Genomic DNA, 26,942 nt, shown 5'->3' with positions numbered 1-26,942 from the left:
ATTATATGTGTCATAGTATGTATACCATAGTATTATATGTGTCATAGTATGTATACTATAGTAATATATGGGTCATAGTATGTATACCATAGTATTATATATAGTATCATACCAGACACAATGTGATGCAGTGTACCACACACACACCCTTAGGGCTCATTCACACCTTCATGCATGTTATATTGTCTGTCATAGAATGTGTTAGGGTAAAGCCAGATAATGGAATGTATATGCATGCTGCAGTGTTGATTGCGGCACAACACACATAATTATTGAGTACCTGTGCTATAGCGCACACGTCAAACTCATGTATTTTTAAAAAATAACCTATTTTTAAGAGGCCTTGAAAAGTTTATTGAGCACATTGCCTTGTGGTATGAATGGGAAGTGTCCTTTCGGTGCAGGTTCACTGAGTGCTAATATATGAGGCTGGGATTGTATGCCTGGATGATACTTATTACATTTCCTTTAACTTTTATTTCTTTTTACCGCCATTTTCATCACTTCACAATACCTGTAGTGATACTTCTATGGCTGTCTGTCTCCTTCTTCTCTCAGCTCGCCATGCTATGTATTCATAGCTCTGTATGTTTGAATGTAGCTCCCTTCTCCTCCCCAGTGCTCGTCTCTCCTCCCCTCTCTCCCTCAGGCAGGAGACAGGGCGTGCGCGGAGTTACAGAGAGGACTGCCATGTCCCAGAGCTGGGAGAGAAGGCGCTGAGCAAGACGGAGGACGGGTGACATTCTCCCCAGCCCCCCTCCCTCCACCACAAAGGCCGCCGTAACTACTGTGTGTGTATCACAGGAATGATGTACTTATGGGTGAGTACATCTGATAATGGCTTTCTTGGGGGAAATAAATGGAGGATGCTGCTTGTATTGGACCTATATATAAATGATACAAATCCCTCACTCTTTATTATTTGTGCTGCCAATATTGATAAATGCTGCACCATGCTGCCTTATATTATAACACAAGTCTGTGTAATGAGGATTTGTGGTGACTGTATATATATATACCATACATAGCGATAAAAATAACTGCATGCAGAAATCTGCAGTGTCCGCACCACATCAAGTGAATAGCGAACGAAGCGGTAAGCATTCCAGGTATTCATATGGATAACGTGAGAAAAGATGCATATTACAGAGCAGCTGGGGGTATATGTCAGGTGAAAGCTCATTTCTGTGCCATCTGTCTGCTGGAGAGTGTGCCATCCTAATGTGGCATGATGCTGGCATTTATACTGGCAATCTATGGTCAGGTGTATGCAGTAAAGTAACCAAGCTGATCATTTCATACCCCATGGGCTTCCTATATATTTAGTATAGATCCCCTCCATCACTACAATAGCACTGCTGCATCCCAGTGTTGTCCTTAGCTGCAGCTGTACTTTGTAGCTTGTGCTAATTACCTGGCCAAGTCTCAGGCAATCTATTGTGATAATCATACATAAAGTGATCCTCAATGGAAAGCCATATGATTGCAGGAGTTTGGAGTAAATCCTATACATGAGTGGTAAATGTGTTTTTGGTGCAGGATGTCACTTGGCTTCCAATCCTTCTAATATATTGATTTTTATTTTAAAGTAGGATGAGTATTATTTATATTGTAGTTTACAATGCGGGTGATATGGTGAGTGTAATACTACACTGGTTGTAAGACTGGTAATGTTGTGAGGGTCTGTGCTGGTAAAAAGCACTGATGCGAATTATGGCCGGCTTTGTACAGTATAGCTTGCCAACTGCAGACATACATGAATGAGGAAATCGCACATATGTGTCATTACAATGAATAAATCCAATATTACATACAGTCATTTATCACTTGTTAGAAATAGAAGCACATTTATGTAGACTCCTGCACAGCATCCTGTTTGATTGTCACTCTATAATCACCTCTGTCTTCTTTTCTTTTTGGTTGTAAATGAAGGTACATTTGTTTAATTGCAATAAGTTATTTTAGAATTTTCTTTTTTTTAAAAGAAATCTGCATCTGGGCTGCTACAGTGTATTTGTGTTTATTATTTTGAATGTTTACTGCAGTAAAACAAGTGCAATGAAGTGCCAAAACCAACATGACATATTATAGTGAATCATCTGTTTATATTGTTTACTATGTTCACTGAACATCCTCATTGTTTTATTGCTTTACTCTATATAAGACAAGCAAGACTGAATGCAGAATGATATTTGTGATTTTCAGCAGCCCTGTACAAAACACAGTCCTAAGCATTTGTAATAGTAGCTGCATAATTTTTCTATCTAGGAGGACTTCTTAATCTTACTTTCTTCCTGCTCGGGGCTTCCAGGTTTTATGATCAATCTCAATCTGTTCCTATCAAATTAAATGAAGTGGTCCTGCAATGCCCTTATTATTATAGAGTTGGATTGAATGTTAAAGGTATATTCTTTAAAAATTCAGCTTTGAGATGCAAAGCCTATTTGCCTAGTACTAGTAGTTTTTCATCCAGGCATTGCTGTACTGCACCAGTCCAACCACTCCCTTTGTCTGGTGTTCCTGGACCACGGCTGTCAGTACCAGTAGTTTCTCACAGTAACAAATCAAAATTGGATTTTCCTTGGATACTTTTATGTGGGTGTTGATGCTGGAAACAGCGAAATAGAATTAAAAAAAGTTGTGTGGGCTTCAGGAAGTAGATTTCAACTTAAGCATAGCCACTGCATTTGCTTGATTACATGAAAAGTTTACTGTTTTTGCTCTTTAGCAGGAATTATATATATTTTACATTTTTTACAGTGTTAGTCTGGAGGAAACAACATACCCTCCTAGGTAACTGTTTACAAATTCCTGCATTAGAAAAATAAAATTAGGATCCCCCAGTAAAATAAGATCCTTTTCCTGTATTAGTCGCCAAGAAATTGATCTTGTCCTTTTTTAATTACATTGCAGGTTTGGCATTACACCCTAATGCTGTAAAGTATTCCACATCTTACTGTAATCACTCATACTGTAAATAGGAAACCCTTCTTGATGCCTCCTTGGTCTTTGTACAGTCATGGGATAAAGAGTTGATGTATCAAACTTTTATTTTAGTCCTTGAAATACTTAAACATGTTATTTTAGTCACTTCCAGAATGTCATTTTCTTGTGATTTTATTCAAGCATTATTTTATTACATAACTTGTTTTTTCGTCTATTTTGATACATCCCAAAATTGTGTCTGTTGTTGTTGCTGTCACTTGGCATTATGTGGTGGGAGCGTCTCTTTATTATTAAACAGGGTTTATATGGCGCCAACATATTACGCAGCACTGTACAATAAATAGGGGTTGCAAATGACAGACGAATACAGACAGTGACACAGGAGGAGAGGACTTAACTTGAGGCTAAGTTCAAACAAGTATTTAAAACAGCGCTGTTTTTTTTCTGGGCAGTGACTTTAAACTGTTAGGCATCCGGGAGCATTTAGCAACGGGTTTGAGAGGTGTTTGCAGGCAGCTGCTGCATAGAGTTGGCTGCGGTTGCTGCTTCTTTGCGTTTGGCTTGAAATGGTCGCAGTGCATCCTGAAATGTCTGCACTCCTGCAGTTGTACTCCAAACTGCTGGGAAATGCTTTTAGAAATGCTTCCAAACACTTGCAAAAGAGTTAAAAGCGGTCTGTAGAAGTGGTTAAACAGTATATTGCTTCATGTAGCTTCTTTAAAACCACATTGCAACACAACCACAGACAAGCACCTGTATAAAAAGGGGTTCAACATTTCCATTTTTGTTTCAATAATAACCAGGGATCTGGGGCAGTTGAGAACTGGTTGGCAGCCGTGAACTACATAATTTCTGCTGTATATGGCACCATATCTGAACCTATCTGATGAGAAATATGTTTACCTGTTATTCTAGCTAACTTTTTTCACACTTTTCATTATGTTCATTATATTTCATTAATTGCAAGTTCACACTTATGTTACTGCAATGCAGGGTACCTTGCAGTGTGGTGCCATTTAGGCCTTACATGCATACTCGGATTGTAGAGCACCACAACAAGCAATATGACACTGCCATGCATTGTGTCCATTTTGATGCATTAGGCATTCATTTAAATAATGCATTAAACACTCTGCAGCAAATCAGCCTCATGGTAATGAGCACAAAAGGTTTTAGTGGGTTTCTAACAGTTTAGAAAAGGAGCTCTTTAAAGGAGAACTAAATGTAAAAATTAAAACAGTGTGACCAGGCCTGTCCTTTATTGCAGAAGAGACAAGTGATGTCCTTTCTGCAATAAAATAAACATTCCTGCCTGATTGCAATTTTATTAACCTCCCGACCGTTAAGCCCGACCTTGGTACGGGCTTCAAAAAGTTACAATTATCGATAAACCCGAACTTTTCTCACTGTATGAAAATACAGTGAGAAAAGTTCGGGTTTATCGATCACTTACCTGGTCCCGCTGCGATCGTCCATCGGTCGTGTTCCAGCGTCATCCTCCAGCGTCGGGTGTCCTCTCCGGGAAGAAGAAGCCGGCCAGCTTAGAAGAAGAAGCTGGCCGGCTTCTTCTTCTTCTAAGCCGGCCGGCTTCTCCCTCCGTGCGTGATGACGTCAGCGGGTGTGCGGGAAATTCAAACTGAAACTCATTCAAACACATTTTGTATTGGATTGAATACAAACTCCTGTATCCAATCCAATACAAAAACATTAAAAATAAATACAAAGTATGTAATAGGTAAATTCAAACTCATTTTGTATTGGATTGGATACAGGAGTTTGTATTCAATCCAATACAAAATGAGAGTTTGAATTTTTTTCTCATTTTGTATTGGATTGAATACAAAGTCCTGTATCCAATCCGATACAAAATAATAGAAAATATATTTATGTGGTTTTGTCTATAGGTATGTGACGGACACTAGGGAGGTGTTTTAGAAAAATATATTACTATACAGTATACCTAATTATCGCATTTTAAGTATTTTTCATTTATTTATGTATTCTGGTTTAAGCTGATTTTTTGTGTCTTTTATTAAAAGTATTTTTTTTTTTACATGATTGTGTGTTTCAAACATTTTTTATATTCATGATATCTACTAGAACCCTTTTCGGACATATTTCTGTAAGTTACAGGTCTACAATTTAAAAAACAAAATTTCATGAAAAACAGTGTAACGCTTTTGGAACAGAAATCTAGACTTCAGTGTAACGCCCAGGTGGTTAAACATGCTCACCTGTCCCCATTCTATATTCTGGAATACCTGATCTTCCCCTGTCATGATTGGCTGGGTCATCATGACAAAACACCCATGCGCAGACACCTGGCATATCCCAACATTATACTTGTTTTAAAAGAAGATAATGAACAGAGAGGTAAGCATGTTTGTTCCTGCAATAAATACAATACAAATACCTACGGTATACCTAAAGGTATATAAAGAGTTATTTTAAAATGATTTTAGTTCTTCCTTACAGTATGTAAATATTTATTGTGTGTTGTTTGGGCAAGGGTATATTTTAAAGTACTTTTACAAAATTATGTTTCTGTGTCATTGCTAGTCTAGAAATCTGTATAAGTGTCGATTATAAACTTGCTTCTTTGATTTATTTGAAAATTGTTTCCTGAAATTCACAGTTTTTGTAGGCTTCTTGTCCAAACCTTTACTTAATACTGTCTCAAGTGCTACAGTCAAGGTTGGCCAAATGAACATAGGATATGATATTGGTTTTATTTCTATACCCTTTCCCTTTGGTCTTACTATTAATTTTTCTTCTGCCTCCCAACAATTTTCCAAGCATAGAAATATATATCCAAATGTGAAGTTAACCTAGTTCTCAGAAAACCCAAACCCTTCTATCCTGCTCTTTATTATTGGTACTATCATTTAAGTGCTCAGGAAGATACATGAGAATGTGCAGGATCTGCCTTAGGTGATCCCACACTGCAGCAAAGTATAATAGACGGATATACAAAGTAAGAACATCCCATGCACATAAAGTGCAGCACTGACTAGAAAGAGATACAAGCTTTGTAAGTTTTTTAGTCTGTTGTGTTTATCCTGTTCCAGCATCAGACTGGAAAGAAAGTAGGTGAAAATCCTGTCTAGGTGGAAAACAGACAGCAAAAAAAAAACATAAGAAAAAAGAGTTTGGCTTAAGTTAAGCTTGAATTTTGTTTTGATCCTTTCTGAAAGGTTGAAGCTTTGACAGTGTTTTTTTGTGAATAGCAAGATAAGAAGATTTGTTATCAGAATGAAACAGTTTCCAAGCAACATAGCAATTGTTTAAATCATCTTTCAAACTATTTTTATGCATGCAAACATTTTCAGTGTGATTATTCCAACATGTCAGTTATTAGGCATGGTAGCTTTATTCCCAGATTTTACTATAAGACAAACAATATGTTGCAGCACAGTTAGAAACCAAAATCAGTGAATCAAACATAGATTGAGCCCCATGAAACTATTGGAAGTGGGAAAGTAAGTTGCATTATAGGAGAGATAATAGCTGAGTAATCTTTAATTAATTTTCTGTTGGACTTTACAAACCTGATAATTATTTGTACTCCTTTCACATTACAAGACTTGTTATCAATCCATTGTATGTATATATGCCAAGAGACATATTTTCATGATTGTAGTGTAATTCCAGAAATGATAAAGAAATAAGAATATTGTCTATATACTATAATATAAATACAGGTCAGGTATTCAAAAATCCAGAGCAAGTTCAGGATGTCTTTACTTTTTTTTGTTTCTTGTGATTCTGACAAAATTGCTTGTACCTCCTAAATTAGGCTTGGTGTAGACCTAAAGTAATAAAATATCTGAAATTGGGTATAGAAGAATGAGAGAATGTCTGTCTCTTTTTTGAAAAATTATCCCAGCTCCAACAGAGGAAGTGTAAAGAGAAATGAACCCCTTTTCAAAGTTCTCATTTATTATATTTCCTCTACTAAGTTTGGATAGGGGAATTATTTGGACATCTGGGGTTTCAGCAGGTAAAGATGGATGAGTTGGAAGAATATCTGTGTTCTTTTTATTAAACATCTAGGGATGTTTGGTAGTCCTAAGGAAGTTGATGTAAAATGGAGAATGCAGAGAAATAAAGAGCAATTAAAAGTGAGAGGCTAAAGAAAACTTTATTTTTGACAGTAGGATGACTGGAAGACCCCTTTGTTCGAGGACCAGTCTGCTAGACGGTTTTGCCATTATAGGCAAAGCCTGCCATGGGTAATAGGAAACAAAGATACCTCAGTACCATCTAAGAGCAATAGTTTTATTTGTATGGAAGATGTAGAAGGAGAGTTATTCTTGGGAGTTATTGTTTCTGACAATATGTTTGTTCCACTATCAAGATCAATGGTGATCCTTCATTTTTTAGGTTGTAAATAGATACCATGTTATGAGGCAAATGCAAGATTTGTGAAACACCTGTCACAGATCAGCAGCAAATTGCACCTTCTGATAATCATATTCAATAACTGTAGTTCAGAGGTTCAAGGAAAGGTCAGAAATAGAGTATCCAAAGCAGGTTATAGAGCAAGGAAGGTCAGAAAAAGAGAGGCAGAGTCAGGGCACAGGATGCAACTGAATCCCACTCAGCAAAGATGGTCCTTAGATGCCCTTTTGGGGACAGCAGAGGGACTTGCAAATCCCAGTTAGCAAGACCTTCCTGACAAGAGTCCATTATTAGAGTAGCTGAGGCATGACCTGTATAAGCGGCATAGCAAGAGAAAGAAGTCATGCCCGAAGCTGCCATCAGAACAAGTCAGCATTGCAGAAGTTATGTTTCTGATATGTTAGTGGAAAACGATATCAGACAACAACTTCTGCTACTTTAATTCAGTTCACAAATTTTTGTTAATATTGTATCTCTAACAGTTCGAAATAAATAGGGGAAGTTAAGGTGTGCAGAAATACATGTTTGTCTTCCTTCATAAAAGCTATTTATTGCTTTTTTTCACCTAAAGTGTTCTGTGACTTCACTATAATATGTTTTAAGTCAGCACAAAGGATGTATTTGCTGCTTTATCCGGTGGTACATTGTCAGAGATCTTCATCTTATTGTGGCACATAATCAGAGTTTTTTAGGTTAGACTTTTAAAAATGAAAAGGGTTGCCAGACCTTTCCATGTTCCAAGGTACTGACATGCAGATATATCAATACAGTTATTAAAGGTAGGTGTAGGAAAAACTGTTATTGCTTGGTTCTCTAAAAACAGATACCTTTTATAGTATTTTCCAGTACTTAAAACTGCCCTATGGTAAAAAATTAAAACATTTAATCGGATGAATCATAAAAACTAATTCATACATGTAGGAAGAAGGGGAAAACATTACTATAGTGTGCTGCACCGTATGCAGATGTTGATTAATTGCAGTTAATTCCTATAATACAAATTCATAAGCATTTTAAAGGCAAACCCTATGCTATTGAATAGTTGTAAATGTTTTATGCCATGTTAACGGTGAATTGAACTTTTATTCTATTTTGTTTAGGGTCATAGGACTTTCACACCATATCCGAAAACTGCAGTGTGGAATTATAAATGATCTATTGGTGTCATATTAGCAGGGAAAGGGGTTGCTTATTTCAGAAAATGAATGATACTTCTGGGGAAGGTGATCATCATTAACCAGGATTTAGTAAACCGAAGCAGTGTTGGAAGTGTGGGCAGATGGGGCATTTTTTTTTACTAGAGTCATTAATACTAACCCTATTTCTGTTAACCCAGGGGTGTCAAACTCTGACCTGCGGGCCAAATCTGGCCTGCAATGTCCTTTTTTTTGGCCCCCAAAGAAATCCTAAATTTAAATTGCAGCTGGCCCGCATTGGACTGTTTTATAGACGCAAGTAATGCCGGGAATTGTAGTAGCGGCATCACCCGCGTCTATAGACCAGCGGCCTTTCTGCCAATGCGGGGCTCCGCATTGGACTGTTTTATAGAAGCAGGGAATTGTGGTAGCGGTGCTATTTCAATGAAGAGGGAGTTCCAGCCTCTCATAACATTAAGCCCCACATTGGACTGTTTTCTTGACGCAGACAATTGTAGTAATGGTGCTATTTCATTTTCAAGCTTGGCCCATGACTTTGTCTAAGTTTTTTAATTTTGCCCACTGTGTATTTGAGTTTGACACCCGTGTTAACCAAATATTTACCATCACAGGTGGACAGGTCACAGGAAATGACTGCTTTAGAGACTGTAGAGAAGCATCTACCGCTAAAGTAATATAACTGTTTATTGTACACAGAGGTTTGAGTTTAATCACATAAAATGAAAAATGGCTATCACCATAAGAAAAGAGGCAGACAAAAAATGTGTTGTTTATTGTTGATATCCAATAACTGTACTATTACATTCTTATCCACTTTTTAACTTAAGGTTTTCATTTTGAAAGATTTTCTTAACATAGAACACATTGTGGGCACTCTAGTGCTGAGTTTCCCTGCCTGTTCGTGCTTGATCACTTATAGCTTCACATTTGAAAAGTTCTAGCCAGCCAGCTATCACACTTTAGTCCTTGTCAAAGTTGTCCAGATCTTTATACTTGTCCATTTTCCCATTTACAACTCATTACCTTCAAAAAACTTTCACCCACAACCACAACTAATGTACCCCATCACATACCAGGTACCAAATAATCAATGTTAATCAATTTAGCTGTAGTTTTAAGGTTTCAGCTAATCAGTGTAAATATATGAATGCCTAAAAACCCTCCACATCTACACATGTATACCCTGATAATATGGTTTTGAACATTTGATTGACAGTTCAAATGTAACAACAAAAATCTATTGGATGGTTCAATAGGACCTAAAATTGGAAACCTGTAAACTATGTGTGAGAAAATGATTATGAATGCTATAACGTATTACAAAGCACACAGATTTTTAAAAAAGAACACATAAAACCCCAGCTAATAAGTGCCAGGTTGTATAGAGAAATCTACCTGCTTGATTGCAAAGGGCTCTTAACATATCTTGTCATCCATCACCCCCCCTTCTCCCCTATGTATAAATTGATACAGGGTTAGCTCTCATTCGCTAGCACTAGCTTTAATAACCTAATCAAATTAGATCAGTACTCTGAAGTTTGTTTTCTTTAAAATATGCACTGGCACTAGCAATTTATGTCCCATTTTATGCACATTGCTTGGGTTAAATTTTAGAATTTGGTAGGGATATTTTAAAATGTGTAGTAGTCTAGAGAGGACTCTCATGACCCCCAGAAGTCAGGCCACCATTGTTGGTAATGTAAAAGAAAGAAGCTTTTTTTGTTTTCTACTTAATGTTCTTAATTCATAACAATTGTAAAGAGAACATGATAAAAGGGTAACAAGTAAAGGTAGACTCAGATGGATACAACAGCAAGATGCCAGAACAGTAGTTGTAGCTAATAAAAGTCATAAAAGACTATGATAACATCACATACTGCATACATAAAATAATAATGCTTAATATTAATGTCAAATATTGCTTTTGTTTACTACATAGAGAAATGGAGAAAACCTTGGATAATATAAACAATATATTAACACAAAACCGACAAGAAAGGAAAACTAAACGTTATAAAAACAAGAAGGTAAAACAAGCAACTAGAAAACAAATAAAGACAGGGGGGACTATGTCTCTCAAGTAAATGGAGAACCAGGACCTAATCTAGGAGAAAGCTGAAGCTCCATTACCTATACACACAGAGGCATAAATGGGTGCAAAGCTTGACACACAGCCTATAGTGAGAGGATGGGGTAAATTGTCTCCAATAAAACCAAGTGGCAAAAAATGTCTTACTGTTCTCTTACATGGAAGATGCAAGAACCCCCAAACCTCCATGTAGAGAAGTTTTAAAGTTGGAATATGAAAACAAAGTAGGTTTTTTTATCTAAAATTTACCAAAATTTTAGAAAAATGAACCTGGCTCCAACGTGTCTGTAGAATCATGAAAATGGTATTTCTAATTTAGCATTTCAAACATACTGGATGTCTGCTCTTATCTCAATAAAAATATATTACCACATTCCCAGAAACATAAAGATAAATAATTAGATCACACATTTTTAATTTTTTAATACTATTTTTTCAGAATCCTCAGAATTTTTTTTTTTAAATCCCTGTATATACTTTATTATGAGACTCCAGAGTGTTTCCAGTCTTTGCTCATCAATAAATTGGGCTTGATTTGCAAAAAAGAAATGCAAAAGAGCATAGACAAATCATTGTAAAGATGAATGGTGTGCTTACACCGCAGGTTTGTGTAAGAGTGTGGATGTACGTGCATGCAGCATTTGCAATTCACTCATTGATCTGATGAAGTATGCATAAAAGAGCCACACAATGTTTTTTAAGTTTGCTTTTAGTCCTTTACAATTGTACACGCTTCTGTCTTATGCTAAAATGCCTAAAATACTTTTACTTCACATATTAAGCATCTCACAGTGTGCATTAGAGGCTTCAGCAAGTCAGGAAACCTTCTCATTTCCTGGCTGGAGAATGTCCTCATCATTTAGCCTTTTCTTTTCTAGACTTTACTATCTCAGGCCTCTTTTATTGATAGGATTTCAGTTTTTCTAAACCTGGCTCTATATCACATTTGGGCATAACTCAGGGCAGTCTGAATGCAAATCCCACATGACAGGATTTTGTAGTAAGTGGACCTGATGGACCTTCTCACAGCTCTACTCTGTACTTTTTCAAACAACAATAACAATTTGTCACTACAACTTTTACATAGTGAAAACTGGGTTTGCAAACATGTTTGTTATATTCAAAGTGGTTTTAAAGCAAAACTAAAGTTAAACTTTTAAAAATGTAGAATTTGCTCCAATGAACTGTAAAAAGTTGTCCAAATATTAAGTAATCCCAGCTGAAAAACTGGGCCAGCCAATCAAGATGGATGAGTATCGTATCTAGGAAGAGAAGAAGGAAAGAGAGGGACAGGTGAGTAAAGCAGACTTTAGTTCTGGTTCAAATCATTTGTTGAGTTTGAGAATGTTTTAAAATAAAAATAAGTGTCTGAAGTTTAGTTAAAAAATAACAAACTGTGCAACAAATATATAACTGCTTACTAATGTGTGAAAGATCTTTAAGGAATAAGACATTGCCCCTGATTCATCAAGCAGAATCGGATTATCGGTCGCGCATTCGTATTCGCGATCCGAAATCGTACGTGATCGCGCTATTCAGCAACTGAAAAAGCTCGCGGCTGGAGCCGCGCATCTCCGGCAGCTTTACACTGGCGAGCTTGCATTAAAAGTCACTGTTCCGGCGAGTGTACGAGCACACTCGAGTCCGGACCGCGGTAAAGCGCGATCGATGGCCGCGCGTACTTTCGCGCTTCCAGCGAGCGCGGATTTTATTGATGAATCAGGGGCCATGTATGAAAAAAATGTTCATACCTGGGAGACATATCCTGGCCTAGTGTATATAATGGCTTCTCTATTACTAGTCTATATGGTTTACTCTTTCATTTGTTGTTTTTAGTCTTAAATGTCATCATGCTTTTGTTTTCTTTATATGTAGAACCCTATATCAACAAGATCCTGTTCTCTATATGTGTTTTTTCGTTGTTGACATAGTGCCCTGTTTTACCTCTTCATACCAACTGTTTCTATCTTAAAAAAAATTAAAACACTGAAAAAAAATTTGCCTGCACTACTGCTCCTGCACAATATGTTGCATGCAACCTCATTGTTGCACCCTCAATGCTGTGTGGGCTGTATGAATTTTTAGTTTTTACAGCTACCATGAGAGATTTTTTTTTTGTGTGTGCTGTGTTGTTCCTGCATGAAATTAGCATGCAGAATAGTGAACAGATGTCATATAGACCTACTTATATCAGAGAAAAATCTCATTTTGCTTACAGGCATGTACTTAGCTGACATATGTTCAGATGTAGCATATACTCTTTAGAAATACATATTCGTAAGTAAGTTTGTCATATGTATGTGGGCATTCTGGGTGCATATTGCATTATATATATATATATATATATATATATATATATATATATATAGACACTTACATATTGCATACTGTGAAAAGAGAATTGGATTTATAAACCACATCACTGAAAAACAATTGTTATTTACACTACACATAATTTACACTCCAGCAACCTTGCAAGTTTAACAAATAATATTTTTTTAAAGACCCTTTTAATTTTTATTTTATATTTTTAACCCTTAACCCTTGGATAATCCCAATTAGCCTAATTTGTTTCCTAATTTAGCTATTTATTGTCAATCTTTTGTTTCTGTCCATGGTACGCTTTAATGTATGATCATTTATGTAGTGTTGTATAATAAAAAAAATCTTTAATTCATATGTATAGGACTTTGCCAGAAGTGTAGTGTTAGTATTTATATATCCAGGACAAATTATAGTTTTTAACTAAAGTAAAATTAGCTGTTTTTTAAACATGTTTTATCAGGCTATTTATGTATATAAAAATCTTAGTTTTTGGTGAATTTAATTGTCTTCCTGATTTACATTGTCCTAATAATTGCTTCTCATACATAAGGAAATATATTTATTGTCATGCATTGGAGGTAGATTTCAGATACTGGAGGGCTTACTCCTTCATTTACCATAATATGCTTATTGACTGTTGCAAAGAATTCATCCAGTTTTCAAAACAGGTTTTTTTGCTTCTATTTACATTACAAATGCTTTTCTACAAACAATATCATTGACTTTACTAGCGTTTGTTTGATTTGTTCAACCCGTATCATGGTCTGACCATGACATTCAAAACTATGACTTTAGAACCTTTACAAACTAAATGTAACTAAGTGGATGCTAACCTCCTATTTTAAAAGATCCAAACATATTATTTTTATTATTAATAAACAGGATTTATATTGCGCCAACATATTAGCCTGCTCTGTACATTAAATATGCAAGACAATCCACAGTTTTTTTTTTAGCTTCATTTAACTCTATGAGGTATCTTCCTTTATAACATTATGAAAACCTCACAAGGCAACTATTGGTAGAAGAGAGACTTGTGTATACCAGCTGGAAGCAGATTATATGTCATGTGATTCCTGCTTTAAAAAGGGCACAAATTCCAACACCAAAACAAAGTTCCTTTGGGCACAGCAGGACCTTTACATATGTTAAACACAGATGGTCTGAAGGAACATATTAACATCACAAGTCAGCAAACTAACTCAAAACTAACTTTAAAAAATAAACAATACCTTCAAGTAAGATCCTGACAATCTGTTTATTATCTATGGAAATAGTCTACTTATCTTTGGGGAACTAATAGCAGCCATTTTTTTAGTTATGTTTTTTAGTTATGTTTCTGATAATGAATTGTTGGACATTTGCCTTTAGTAATCTTTTCTGTCTAGTCTTTCTGTTTAGTCTTGTTTTAATTTTTGCTGTTGTTCCACCTGTGAGTCCTCCTGTCTGCTTGTTGCTGTTCTTCTTACTGTTCTTTCTGGGTCTGGCTTTCATACTGCTGTTACTCCTGCTTCCTGTAAACATCTCTCTCTCTGCTCACTTATTGTGCCCCAGTGTAAGCAGGAAAAGTGAGGGAGAAGAAAAGAACAAAATAATACCTCTGAGGTCAATTATATTTTAATTTTCAAGTAAAAAAAAAAAACCTAGATGCCCGTAAAACTATACACCTGAAGAAAGAGATACTTTTGCTTTTAAAAGCTGAAAATGTGCAGGTACATGGTATGAACAGAAAAAAAGTTTTATCTGTGCACTTTTTATTTGGAATTGTGCTTCATCTGAATCCCAACCGGGCTGAAAAAAAAAATTGCTGCAGGTGACATACTGCCATCATATTTATCAGCTACAGACCTCATTATAGTAACCAATTCTGCATAAACCTTTACAGCAGTATGCTGGCCCAACTTTTGAAGATTGAAACTTTTGCAGCAGCAATAATTTCTATTTCCTTTTCATGTTCCCCAGCATCATCATAAAATTGGTAATTTTTCTAAAGCATTTAAATGTTTTATTGTATAAAATGTTTGTCACCCAAGACGAATGGTCATACTGGTTTCAGGTGAAATTCTGACATGTATACAAAAGGCCCCTAATCCCCTGTGGTTTAAAAGGCGCAATTTAGTGCATGTATCTGAATTGACACTTAGAATAGGGGGACATTTATGCGTTATGTTGCAATGGAATGTTAGGAGATGTGCGACAGACTATACAAAAGATTTATTACAAGGTTACAACTTGAGTCATAAATGCCTCCTTCAGCTGCTCTGAAATAGCACTACAACAGAAATAAAACCTAACAATGGCCAACGACTTGTTTGTGCAACTGTTTAGACAGTAATAAACCCATTTCAGAACTGTGCAACCTACCACACTTGACTGCCAAAGAATACCAGTGCATGGGTCTCCAAACCTATTGCAGAGACTTTGCTGAAACAGAATCAGCTTGATTAGTTACTTAAGCTTAGTCTACACCGACTGTTTCCCCAGAGTTTAACCTATGCATTTCAAAGCCCATGTTTGAAGTTTCCATTCGAATGGGCTAGTCTGCACCAGGGAGTATGCTTGAGACACCGTTTTTATGTTTTGAGCTAGGATTTCGGGAGTAGTGTCCTCAACCATCCTGTCCCTTGATTGGCTGAGAAAGGTAAACGCTGATGACGGCGCAAGCTTCATCAGAGTTTACCTTTTCTCAGCCAATCAGCACTAGAGGTCAATAGGAAAACTTGTCCTCATTTGCCCTCTAGTGCCTGATCTCACACTGTCTCCAGGAGTGTGGGGATCATCCTTTCATGGTGGGAGACCTGTAAAATAAAGGTAAGTACATATAATACAAATCAACAACTTAAAGTCTGTGCATCACAGTGGGTCAGACTTTAGCGCTCTGGCCTTTGCAGTGCTAGGTCCCAAGTTCAAATCTTGCAAACAGTTTGTATCTTTTCCCCATGTTTGCATAGGTTTCCTCCAACATTCCAAAAACAAAATTAGGTTAATTGGCTTCCCTCCAAAATTTACCTTGGATTGTATTAAAAGACATATGACCATGGTAGGCACATTAGATTGTGAGCCTTCTTTGAGAGACAGCAAGTGACATGACTATGGCGCTGCATAATATGTTGGCGCTATATAAATACTGTGTAATTATAATAATAACTATTGAATATGTATATTTAACCTTTTCAGGAAATTAGGTAATGATATCAGAGGTAAAGTATAATATAGGATGACCTCTGTACTCATTCCACAGGGTAAAATTAAAACGCCTATAAAGACTTGTAGAAACGCGTCCAAGCGTGTACTAGGCATTTATAAGCAATTTAAGGCAGGCTTTAAACCACTTGAAAAAATGTATAAAAACGCATATAATGTGGTAGAAGTGTTTATTTGCATTTTAAAACAGTCTGTGTAGACCCAGTCTTATTCGCTTCATAAAATGTATTTTATGAAGTTTTACAAGTACCTATTACTATGCAAAATAACACCTGCTTTATTTTCTCCGTAGGGTAGCAGATTCTTGCAGAATTAGTTGTTTAGCAATGGGGTGCTGCAGGTTTAGCTTTTGAACAGACAGTTCAGCTTTTGGCCTAGTTTTTATTCTTTGGCCATTTTGGCTGTAGAAAGGAAACTGCTGCAGTGTGTGTGTAATGCTGGCTTTGCATGGCAGGTGTGCACAGCTCAGCACTGCTGTTAGAATATTGAATCTCCAACAGCTGCAGCTAAGAAAAATGTATCAATAAAACACACTTTCTATTTTATAGAGTGGTGAATAGACCCTGAAATGAAGAGATCCAATGACAGATGTTATTTTGTATTATTAAGATACTAAGCAACAGAAACTCCTGGTTCAATGTTTTGACATAAAGAAAACCTTAAACACCTTGTTATAGAATCTCTTGTTTTATTTACTTCTAAGGCTGGGATTTCCTGTTTTATGATAGCATTCATTCTACATTCTTTTCATTTTCCAGAAGTACTTATCTTATTAGAAGTATTGGTAATGATGAGAGCTTAGAAGTAGCTAGTTTACTGCGAGCATTGTTTTTTTTCAGTTCATATAGTTTCGTATCTTTGTGACATGCTGAGATTTCTTTTTAGGTGCAATGTATGGGGTTTTGTTTTCAGACCAGGAAGCAAAGCCTGATGTTTAAACAGATCGACTTATTCACGGTGTCCTATTCCAGGCACTTTATACCACAAATGACAACTTAATCTAAAGCTTCATTCTGGCAAACTGTGATTAACAAGAGCAGATTCACTGTGCAATAGTTTTTGTTGTTTTGTTTTTGCCTGTGATCATGATGGCAATCATTTGTCATTTTAAAAATATTTTTTGAAAAGCAAATACTGTGTCTAGTTTCTATATTTTAAACCATTTATTTTCATATCTCTCCGAATTTTAATTTAACATCCACTGATATATGCCTCCAAAGCACCATACAGAACATTTGAATACCAGATTGGGAACACTCATTTACATTTAAGTAACTAAGTCTTACATTTCACAAGGTATTCCTTTTTATTTGGACAACTTTCAGGTTTTCTGACAACTGCGATAAATAATATAATGTCTTAGAAAATTGTAGCAATTGTATCAAATGACTTTCTTTACCAAGATTTCATTCTGCTTCAAGGAGCTTCCTGTGTTACTATCCCTTGATATGCTGCAAATACTTCACTCACAGGTGACATTTTTGTCTTATTTGGTGGAAAAAATGGCTTGTAAACGCAATTGTCTCATTTAGAATGTAATAGGGGAATCTCAGTAAATTAATTATTGTATACTTCTCTTACTCACTCACTTATCTTACAGTAACATACAGTGTTTTTTTGTTTTTTTTTATTGGATCACATAAATTATTTTAGAGGGCTTTTATTCCCAAAGCTTCCACTTTCTAGAGAACCCAATGTTTTGATCTGATTTTAAATGACCAAACTCCAGAAGATAGACATATCTGCACCTTATTAAATTCATTATATACATGGCCGATAAGACATTTTTTGTTTATTTTTTTAAAATAATATTACAGTACTCTAATATAAGTAATGGGATGTTTTGTTATACACAAATAGGACATTTAATTATTATACACAGATAAAAGGAAGTCAGCTGTGCAGACATGATCCCTCTATCATTTGGAAATTTCACAATAGAGTGATCCAAAAACAGATCCATTTGGCAGAAAAAAAAAAACAATTGTGGTCAGCAAAATGAAGAGGAAGAAAGAGAAAAGTGGCACATAAAGACACTGTTAGGGCTATATCACAGTGGGCAACAGTAGGTGTAGTTTTTTTTAGCTTTAATAATCAATAATAACATTACTGTTGACTAGTGTTGGTCAAATATCTCACTATTCGATTCATCATCTATTCGATCGAATAGTTAGAAATTCTCTGGGTGATCAAATGCCGAATTTGAACACCATTGAAGTCAGGTAATCTGCAGTTCAGTTTCCCACGTGTCATCACAATGGAACTGAACTGCAGATTACCTCTGCAGTTCCACTATGATCTCTGGGCACTACAGGGGATGAATGGGGACTTGTCGTAGTGCCCTGTATTCTTGGATAGAGAAACTCTATCCATGAAAACATAGTGGAAGCACAGTACGGCAACAGCAAGTCCCCATTCATCACCTATAGTGCCCGGAGATCCTGCAATGACAGGAGGATTCCCACGGCTGCACAGCCGCGGGAATCATAATGTCATTGTGGGAAAACCTGTAAAAAAAAAAAAAGTTAGTTAAAAAATCACAAACTCAATAAATTACTCTAAAATTAATTTTTATCTTTTTAACACATTTTTTACATTTTTTTCCCTAAATTTTACTACTGAATCCCGTTTTTTTTTCGGGTCCGAATTCGAACAGCCATATTCGGGCCGAATATAAGGACAACCTGAAATCAAACCAACACTACTGATGACTTAATAATGTTCATTGTATTCGAAAAAAAGTCACTCGGCCTACTTGAAGATGTTCAAATCAGACAACACTACTCAAAAATAAAAAAAAAGATTTCTCTGCTGTTTTGAATTACTACTTAAAGTCAAATCTGAAAATTGTATTGCCCCAAATCTTAATCTGAATCCGAGCTAATGTGTGCCTGTCATTAAACACATTTTTAAGGGTTTAAGGGTTTCCCTGTAAAAATCTTTAAAATGTGTTATACATTTCCAGTGGTGCTTCAGATAGTGTTCAGATTCAGCTTAAAATGTAAAACCTAAAAAATAAAACATTATCTGAAAGCATTATAGGTTCCTTTAAATGGGTGCTTTGAGAGAAAGGTGGCCAGATATGTTGAGCAAAATGGGTCTGCATTGTGTTATGAGAAAGTGGATAAGAGAATAGCTTTTATTTTATTTATTTAGACAGAATCCAATGAATGGTATAAACCTTATATAGACATTTTGACTCCTTACTTGTTACACGTGTAATGAGATGCTTCAGTTTGGTACCGCCCCACATTCTATGAAGAAAGCTTTATTTATTTTGATCCTGACCACTGAAGGTAAAGTAATATTAAAGTATTGGCTATAGTCTTTATACTTATTTGGGCAGATGTGTTACCTGTATTACTCATTCTGATCAAACAGGCTATATCACTGGTAAACCCACAGCAATGAATATTTGACAGCTTTTTGAGAAAATACAGTATCCACACCACAATGGTTGGGCTAAAAGCACGGCTCAGCTATTATTTGATCATAATTTGACCATATTTTCCCTTAATTCAGGTCTGGACCCTGCACCTCTACTGTACCACCTTGTCTTAGTTGATTCCTTTGTATAGCTTGATGTTACTATTACTAGAAACCATGTGGAGTTCTTTTTTTAGCAAATATAAACCCATCACTTTAGTTGCTAAATGGTAAATTCTTGGATTGGGTAAAGATTTGGGAGATATTTTACTTTTTTCTCCTTGTTCTGTTTGGAATGAAGTAGAGCCAAGCTCTTTACAGCTCAACACCTCAAAGTAAAGCTGTCAGGAGGGAAACATGCTGTTTATTTTACTAGCTTTTAATCTGGCCCTTAAAGATTATATTTTTTTCAATACCTATACCTAATTTTTGGATTCTTTTGGAATTGGTAAATGTTTGTAAGATCTGAGATTTTGTGGAAAATATTTCTGGTTGTAAAAAAATATATATGATAAATATATTGTAAAAATGAGTATAATGCATAATAGGAAAGTGATTAACATCTTGCAACTTTAAAGCAATAGTGGTCACATGTTATGTGACTGCAGTTCTCTTTTCTTTTCTGTTACTTTTATTGTGACACTATGGCAAAACAAGATGCTTGGTTACATAGGAGGACCATTGGAGGCACAAACAAAAAGTTAGCAAGTGAAGCAAGTAGAATATAGCATCAAGGTACTTAAAAGCAATAAAGATAGAAAATGAATAGAAAAAAGTGGTAACTAAGAAGCAAACTATAATAAGTTAGGAAAGACTAGCAACAAAAATACAGCCATGTGATCCCAAGATGTACAGGGTCTAGTTGTGTGCTGACTTTGTGACAATTGTATGGCATTCTATGTATTAAATTTGCTTGTATTAATTTAGAGTTTCCATCACTGAATGTAAGAAGGTCCAACTTCTTTTCTGACAAGCATAGCTCCAAGACAGCTTAGTGTCTGAGCTTGCCACTAAGATCCAATAAACTAGCTCCCATCCAATAGGAATTTTGAGTAGGAAGAAAGGGGAAGCTAAACTTCATTACCATCAGGAAATCCCTATCATTTGTCTGTCAGAACAGTCTGAGATTTAGCTTTGGTGAATCCATTTTTACTATAAATGCATTATTTTCTTTGCTTTTGTTTTTTTAAAGTAGTGGGGGCTTGGACAGTGTTGCATAATACAAGTTTGTGTTGTGTAGGGGCTGTTTTACTGTATTGGAAGTTACATTCTTATATAGATTTTATTTGGGTATTTATTGTTGGGTGCCGTAGTTTGGGTTCATATTATATCTTTGAAATCAGTTGTATCTTTATTAAAATGGCAATTGAGTTACAGTTAATTTTTTTTTTTTTTTTTGAATTTTTGTTTTTGGAAATCTGGTTATGTGTAGTAAAATGATGAATATTTTTCTTTCAATGTATATATACATAGTTACCTTTTATTCTTGACAACAGCCTTTGCTGTTTAAAATATATTCTGACCTACTTTCCTTGTTTGCAAGAGAAGCGCATCCAAATGCATTGCAGGGCATTCAGATACAATTCACACTATGATAATGTAACTTTCTGTATTTATTCCTGTACACAGGAAATTTTCTATGAAATCAAGGAAATGTAGCTGTCAATAGCATTAAAACATAAAATTTAATTAAATTGTTTTTGTAGATGAAAGCCAGTTGCAACAAAAGGAATGCAAAAGCAAACAATACATTGAAATTAAAAGAAATAAAATATTGTGGAATACAACCTGTGTGTGTGTGCACATGTATTTGTCAAAAGTGAAATGTGTGTGAAAGTATAAAGTACGAAACGGGCAAATCTATATAGTTGGATATGGTCATAAACATAGAGACTGAAAAAAATTGTTAATGAAATACAACAAAAAAAATTATTTTACACCTCCTGGGCAGTCACAAACTCCAACGACAAATTAATTTCTGTCAAGTATGACATGTAGAAACACATATTCATTTCCTCACTTGTCCGGTTACATGCTTAAATCTGATGCAATTATAAATTCAAACATTTGATATTTAATGTTCAAATTTAGTGCTGTAGTGTGCACAGCCATATTTATAAGTATATCCCATAAGCCCCATCATGCTGCCAGGTGGTAACATCTTTTTAATATATTTGTATTATGTAAATTGCTTTTCTGGTATTTTGTTGTTTGCTGTTTCTTAACTGCTTCTTTTATCTTGGTAAATTCTTTTGGAACATTTTCAATGTTTAGAAATCTTTAGCAATGAAATGCTAGTATGAAATAAAAAAAAAAAAGTTTGTCAATCATGGGATATATTTGTGAACCACACAGATCCTCATACTAGAGACAAACGACTTTTACATATATTAGAAATGATAGGGTTTTGTTTTTCTGAAAAATAACATTTTGGCAAACCATCATAAACGTCATTTGGCATACAAAATAACCAGTGTTATTCTTCCATTCTAAAAATCTTCTTGCAAAAATACATGGTTTGAGTAATTTCTTTTCAAACTATATCCTTTTCATTTTTATGATGGACTTAAAAAATATTTAAAAAGTCATTTGGTGTGTTGAAGTGCAAAATGTGAGGCTAAACATGGCAATGAAAGTGTTACACTAGGACGATTGTTATAATGTTGACATCTGCAGAGAGACAGAGACAGCTGGCTACATATGAACAAACTGTTCTATTATAAAAATAAAAATGGGGTGGCAGGTGGATGGATGTGAACACATGGAAGCACAGGAGTAAAAGTTTTGGATATGAAACACATTTTGGGTCAGAAATCATAATAACAGAACAAGAACAAAATCCTAACTTTTTGCTTGTGCATGTAGTAAAGAACCTGGAGTTAATGAGACCATAAACATAACATGGTGAAATGCAAACAAAAGAAATGGACAATAGGGAAAGTAATATACCAATTAACATACAGGGTACCCGAAATGGGAGCAAGGCAAAGATCATAAATTATTCTTATTCTAGCAGATGTCAAACTCTAGAAGTCTTGTTACCGGCTCCTGTTAATAATCTCTTTATTGTAAATTGTGTGCACCTGCATCTGTGGAGTAAGCCAGAAGACTAATATTAGGCAAAATCCAGAATCTTTCCTTAAAAGATCCAGCCAATGAAAATACCACCTAATTTTTTATTTTTTTTCTAACTGGTGATATTAGTGTATGAAATAGTCATAAGCTATGCGGTAAGTTGGATTTTAATGGTGTTCTGAAATCTGGCAATTGCCTATTCCTAATAAAGGTATTTTATTTAGCTATAAATTAAACCTTATTGGCTTTGGATACAATGGTTAAAAACTCTTGTAACTTTTTTCATTGTCCTGATAGAAAGCCTGCCTTCACTTTTTGCCCAGAAATGCCAAAGTTAATATCTGGAAATCCCTTCTTAGGCTGACAGAAGTTACCTGTTTTTGTTTTCCTTAAAATAACTAAATTTGTTCGGTGATATACAAGCTGTATTCAAGGTAATGTCAAATTAAAGTTTCAAAACGTCCCATTATTAACAAAGGTAAGATAATATGAGTAATAGTAGAGTTGCCATTCTATAAAATATGTTATGAAAACGAGATGGATACAAAGTTGCCAGAGCTGCTTCAAGACAAGTGACAGGACCAAGGTAGCAGAACAATCAGCCCGCTTGGTCTTTCGTGAGTTTGCTGTTTTGCGTTGGTGCCGACCAAGACTTCTCTTGCATGACCAGAAGCATTCTGTGTTTTTCCATTTTCTGACAGAAATGATTATTCAAAAGGCAGAAGTATGCAATTCATCCCTTCATACAAGGAAATAAAATGGTTAGCCTCCAGAAACTAAATAAGTTTGTACTAAAGCCAGCCATCTGTTACAATACCAATTCAATCCATGTCATTTAAATTTCCAGAATTAGGGAAAATATATGGATTGAGTAATCTCTGAGTAATGTTATAAGACATGTGCCATATACATGCTAGATGCCTAGACTTTAATTCTTATGAGAAACAAAACTGCAGTATATATAAGGTCATCTAAAAAAATAACTTGTAAATGAAAATAAAGTGTGAATGAAATAAAAATGAAAAAAAGTGTAAATGAAAATAGTGAAGGAAACAAATCCTCCTATTAAGGGGTATGTATAGCTCCATAGTTAGGTTGAAAAAAGACATAAGTCCATCAAGTTTACCCACTAGGGAATTAAAAATATCCCAGATATAAAACCATATAGACCTAGTTGATCCAGGAAGGCAAAAAAACTGGTTCAATTTGCTCCAACAAGCCTTTCTGATCCAGTGAAGCAGTCGTATAGTAGTTTTCTATATCTTTATTTGTATATCTTTATGGGAAGGACTAAAAAAAAAGAATGTTATATATGTGATCTTTTTTTTATTTAATAACAATGTTATCTACCATATCTAAACTCATAGAAAGGAAAATTAGTAGCAGACTGTGGCACCTATTTAACTGCAAACATAACATTTGGCAGTAAACACTGTCAATCAATCCCATTCTTGTCCACCACCTTCTACATCCTCATATTCTATAGAATATTTCTAAACTGTTTAAAAAACTAATATACAGCCTTTCTTAACAAGGACTTCAAAACACAATCACAAGTTGCTTTGCATGGCATGTTCTCTGATCCCCAATTCCTATTAAGCATTGGCAAATCAGAGTCTGAAATCTCAGGAAGTACTACAGTTTTGTGCGTGACATAAACTCTGTCAATGGCTAAATTCTATGGGTATTTGATGGCTGATGGCAATGTGCACATATTTAACATTAAACAATAATTTAGAATACATATAAAGAATGTTATTGTTATAGAAGTTCATTGGCCAATAGGTCAAACAAAGTTGGCAAATATTGCTATCACACCATTTTTATACTGTATAAAGTTTCATAGGCTACATACATGCAACAACACCTCATAGCCTTCACACCTGACCATTGTTTTGCAAAACATCCAATGATAATTGCTACAAATGTTTGGCAAGACTTTTATTGATTCATAACCCTCATAAATTAAAACATAAGACTATACAATCTTTGAGATAGCCAAATCATTCCTAATTTGTGCTTCAGACACTCCATGTCATAGACACCGCAGCCCTTAGTTGGTGATTTGCAGCAATAGGGGCAGTACAGTCATTTTTTTTTTATTATTATTTCTACAGTGACTCAACACTGTACTTGTAGCATGTGCCTACTCTGTCTGATAGCACAAAGCAAAATAAAAAATAAATAAAAAAAAGATGTACTATGTTAGTCAGAAATGCATAGATGGAACAATTATACATTTTAGAGGCTAACTTCAGGTATACTGATAGTTAATACCTTATAAACCTCCAGCAAGATCTGCTGTGCAAAGTTTCCTCTTGTTAACCTGTCACAATTACTCTGCTTGTACTAGTGAATAACTAATCAACTAATTGTATTCACCTTATTTTTTTTAAAGAGCCAGACTTTTGATTGTGGGAGCTGTTACAATATTGATGAGAATTGCCTATGGCCATTTTCCACTTTTGCATAAAATAGGCCTCAGATTAAAACACTAATTACAGTGGATGTTCTGGTACCTCGTTTTGCTTAATTAAATGGAAGACGCTACTTTTTTAGGATTGTCCTAAGTGCCTTGAATATTCAGCATAACCCCCTAAATTTACATTTGTTTAACCAAAGGTATCCCCCAATACCTTGCTGAATGCCCCTCATAATATTTAGCCTAATTGGTAAAGTTTAATTCCTAAGTCTTCCCTTTACCTGAATGGAATTTAGAAGAAATTTGGCTTGCCGGTCACTCCACTACAATAACAAACAAATAAAATGGGTTATAGTGGTTAACAGCACATAAACAGTTTATAGCATGGGTCCATAGCTCCCGGTAAACTGCTTCATCCTCCAACAATAGTGCTGGAGAGGTTGGCATCTGAAATGGCAGCCCTGGCACTTCAGGAATACTGGCAGCAACTGCAGCTCTCACTAGATATGGGGTTTTGGTTCTAGCAGAAGAGGACCAAGCAGGAGCACCTGACTTTACTTACCTTATTTCTTTATTTAGGAGGAACGGAGATTACATTTTGCAGGATGAGGATCACTTCACTACTTTATTTCTCAGTATGCTGGGAGCCTGAGATGTATGTGGGAGGTTGACTTGTGAATATATATGCTATATATCCAGTTATATTTTTTTGTTTATGTATATAATATAATATTGCTTGTAGGCTAATGTTCAATGTGAAGATAGTGTGTTTTTATTGTATGTGTGTACAGTATTATACATTTGTTTGCATTGGGGAGACTGTGTGTATGTTTGAGTGTATAGTACAGGGCTGTGTGAATGACAAAATTCCAGATTTTTTTAATACTTCTTCATTAAATGCGGGACTGTGTGTGTTTGTCTGTGTGTGTGGAGTGAAGGGCCGTTTGTATGATTGTGTGCATAATAAAACATTTTTTTTTGTGTCTTGGTCTGGATTTTTTCATGCTATGTTGTGTGTGTTCATCTACAATACTTGATTGTGTGCCTGTTGAAACATCAATTTGATTTTTGGGGTACCCTAACATCACCTGGTGAAAAAAATACCTTTTAGGTAATTTTAAAATAACTTTTAATTGCATTTATATAAAAAAAATGGTCTTTATCTGGGACTCACGTAGACCTCACATTTAGCCCCAAACTGTATTCCAGCATTTAGGTCATGGGGGACTATCAGTATTTCTTCTTATTATGCCCCCCCCCCCCATGTGCACGTACAAACATTTCGAACCCTATCCTTCAGCATTTCATTCCAGATCTGGTACTCTAGGCAGGCTGGAGTCCCCTCACTCCCTGCTCCTGCTACTATTACCAGGAACCCACTGTTCCCCTCAGGGTTGGAGGATTCACAGTGATTTCACTGGTGTGTAGACCATGGGTTTTTTTCAAAGTTCCTCTGGTGTTCTACCCTTTGCGGTCCTCCAAGAAAAACACAGAGCCCCCTCCTCAAAAATATTCCGCTATTTGTAGATTACACTCACAAATGGGCAAACTCCCTTCCTCAAGGCCTATGTCCGTCCTTGAATGTATATGCACCCGGGATCCCCAAGCAAAAGGATTAATTTGCCTTGTATGACATCTTGGTGAGGAGCCAAACCTCTGCTCTGCTTTCATATGTCCACCATTGGGTGGCAGATCTGGGCTTACCTTTGGACCATGAGGACTGGGAACAGATATGGGAGACAGTGGTGCACAGCAGCATTAAAGCCTCTGCTGTCGAGGCTAACTGCAAATCATTAATGCGATGGTATGTGGTGCTGGCCTGCCTAGCAAAGGAAAACCTAACCAGCAGGGTACATGTTTTAGGGGTTGTGCCACGATAGACGCGCGGTACCATATT

At 35.7% G+C, this 26,942-nt stretch overlaps 1 protein-coding gene across 1 annotated transcript in view; it reads left to right on the top strand.

The window, feature by feature from the left end:
- The first annotated feature begins 743 nt into the window (after window positions 1-743).
- The window catches only part of RBFOX2 (RNA binding fox-1 homolog 2), a 176,694-nt gene continuing 150,495 nt past the window's right edge, over window positions 744-26,942 (top strand). The window contains exon 1 of the mRNA XM_072420188.1: window positions 744-821. Coding sequence (XP_072276289.1) covers window positions 807-821 — 15 coding nt within the window. The 5' untranslated portion in view covers window positions 744-806. The remainder of the gene's footprint in view (window positions 822-26,942) is intronic.

Source organism: Pyxicephalus adspersus, chromosome 8, assembly GCF_032062135.1.
Source record: "Pyxicephalus adspersus chromosome 8, UCB_Pads_2.0, whole genome shotgun sequence".
In the NCBI taxonomy this organism is placed as follows: domain Eukaryota; kingdom Metazoa; phylum Chordata; class Amphibia; order Anura; family Pyxicephalidae; genus Pyxicephalus; species Pyxicephalus adspersus.
This window is presented reverse-complemented; position numbering and strand designations above follow the sequence as displayed.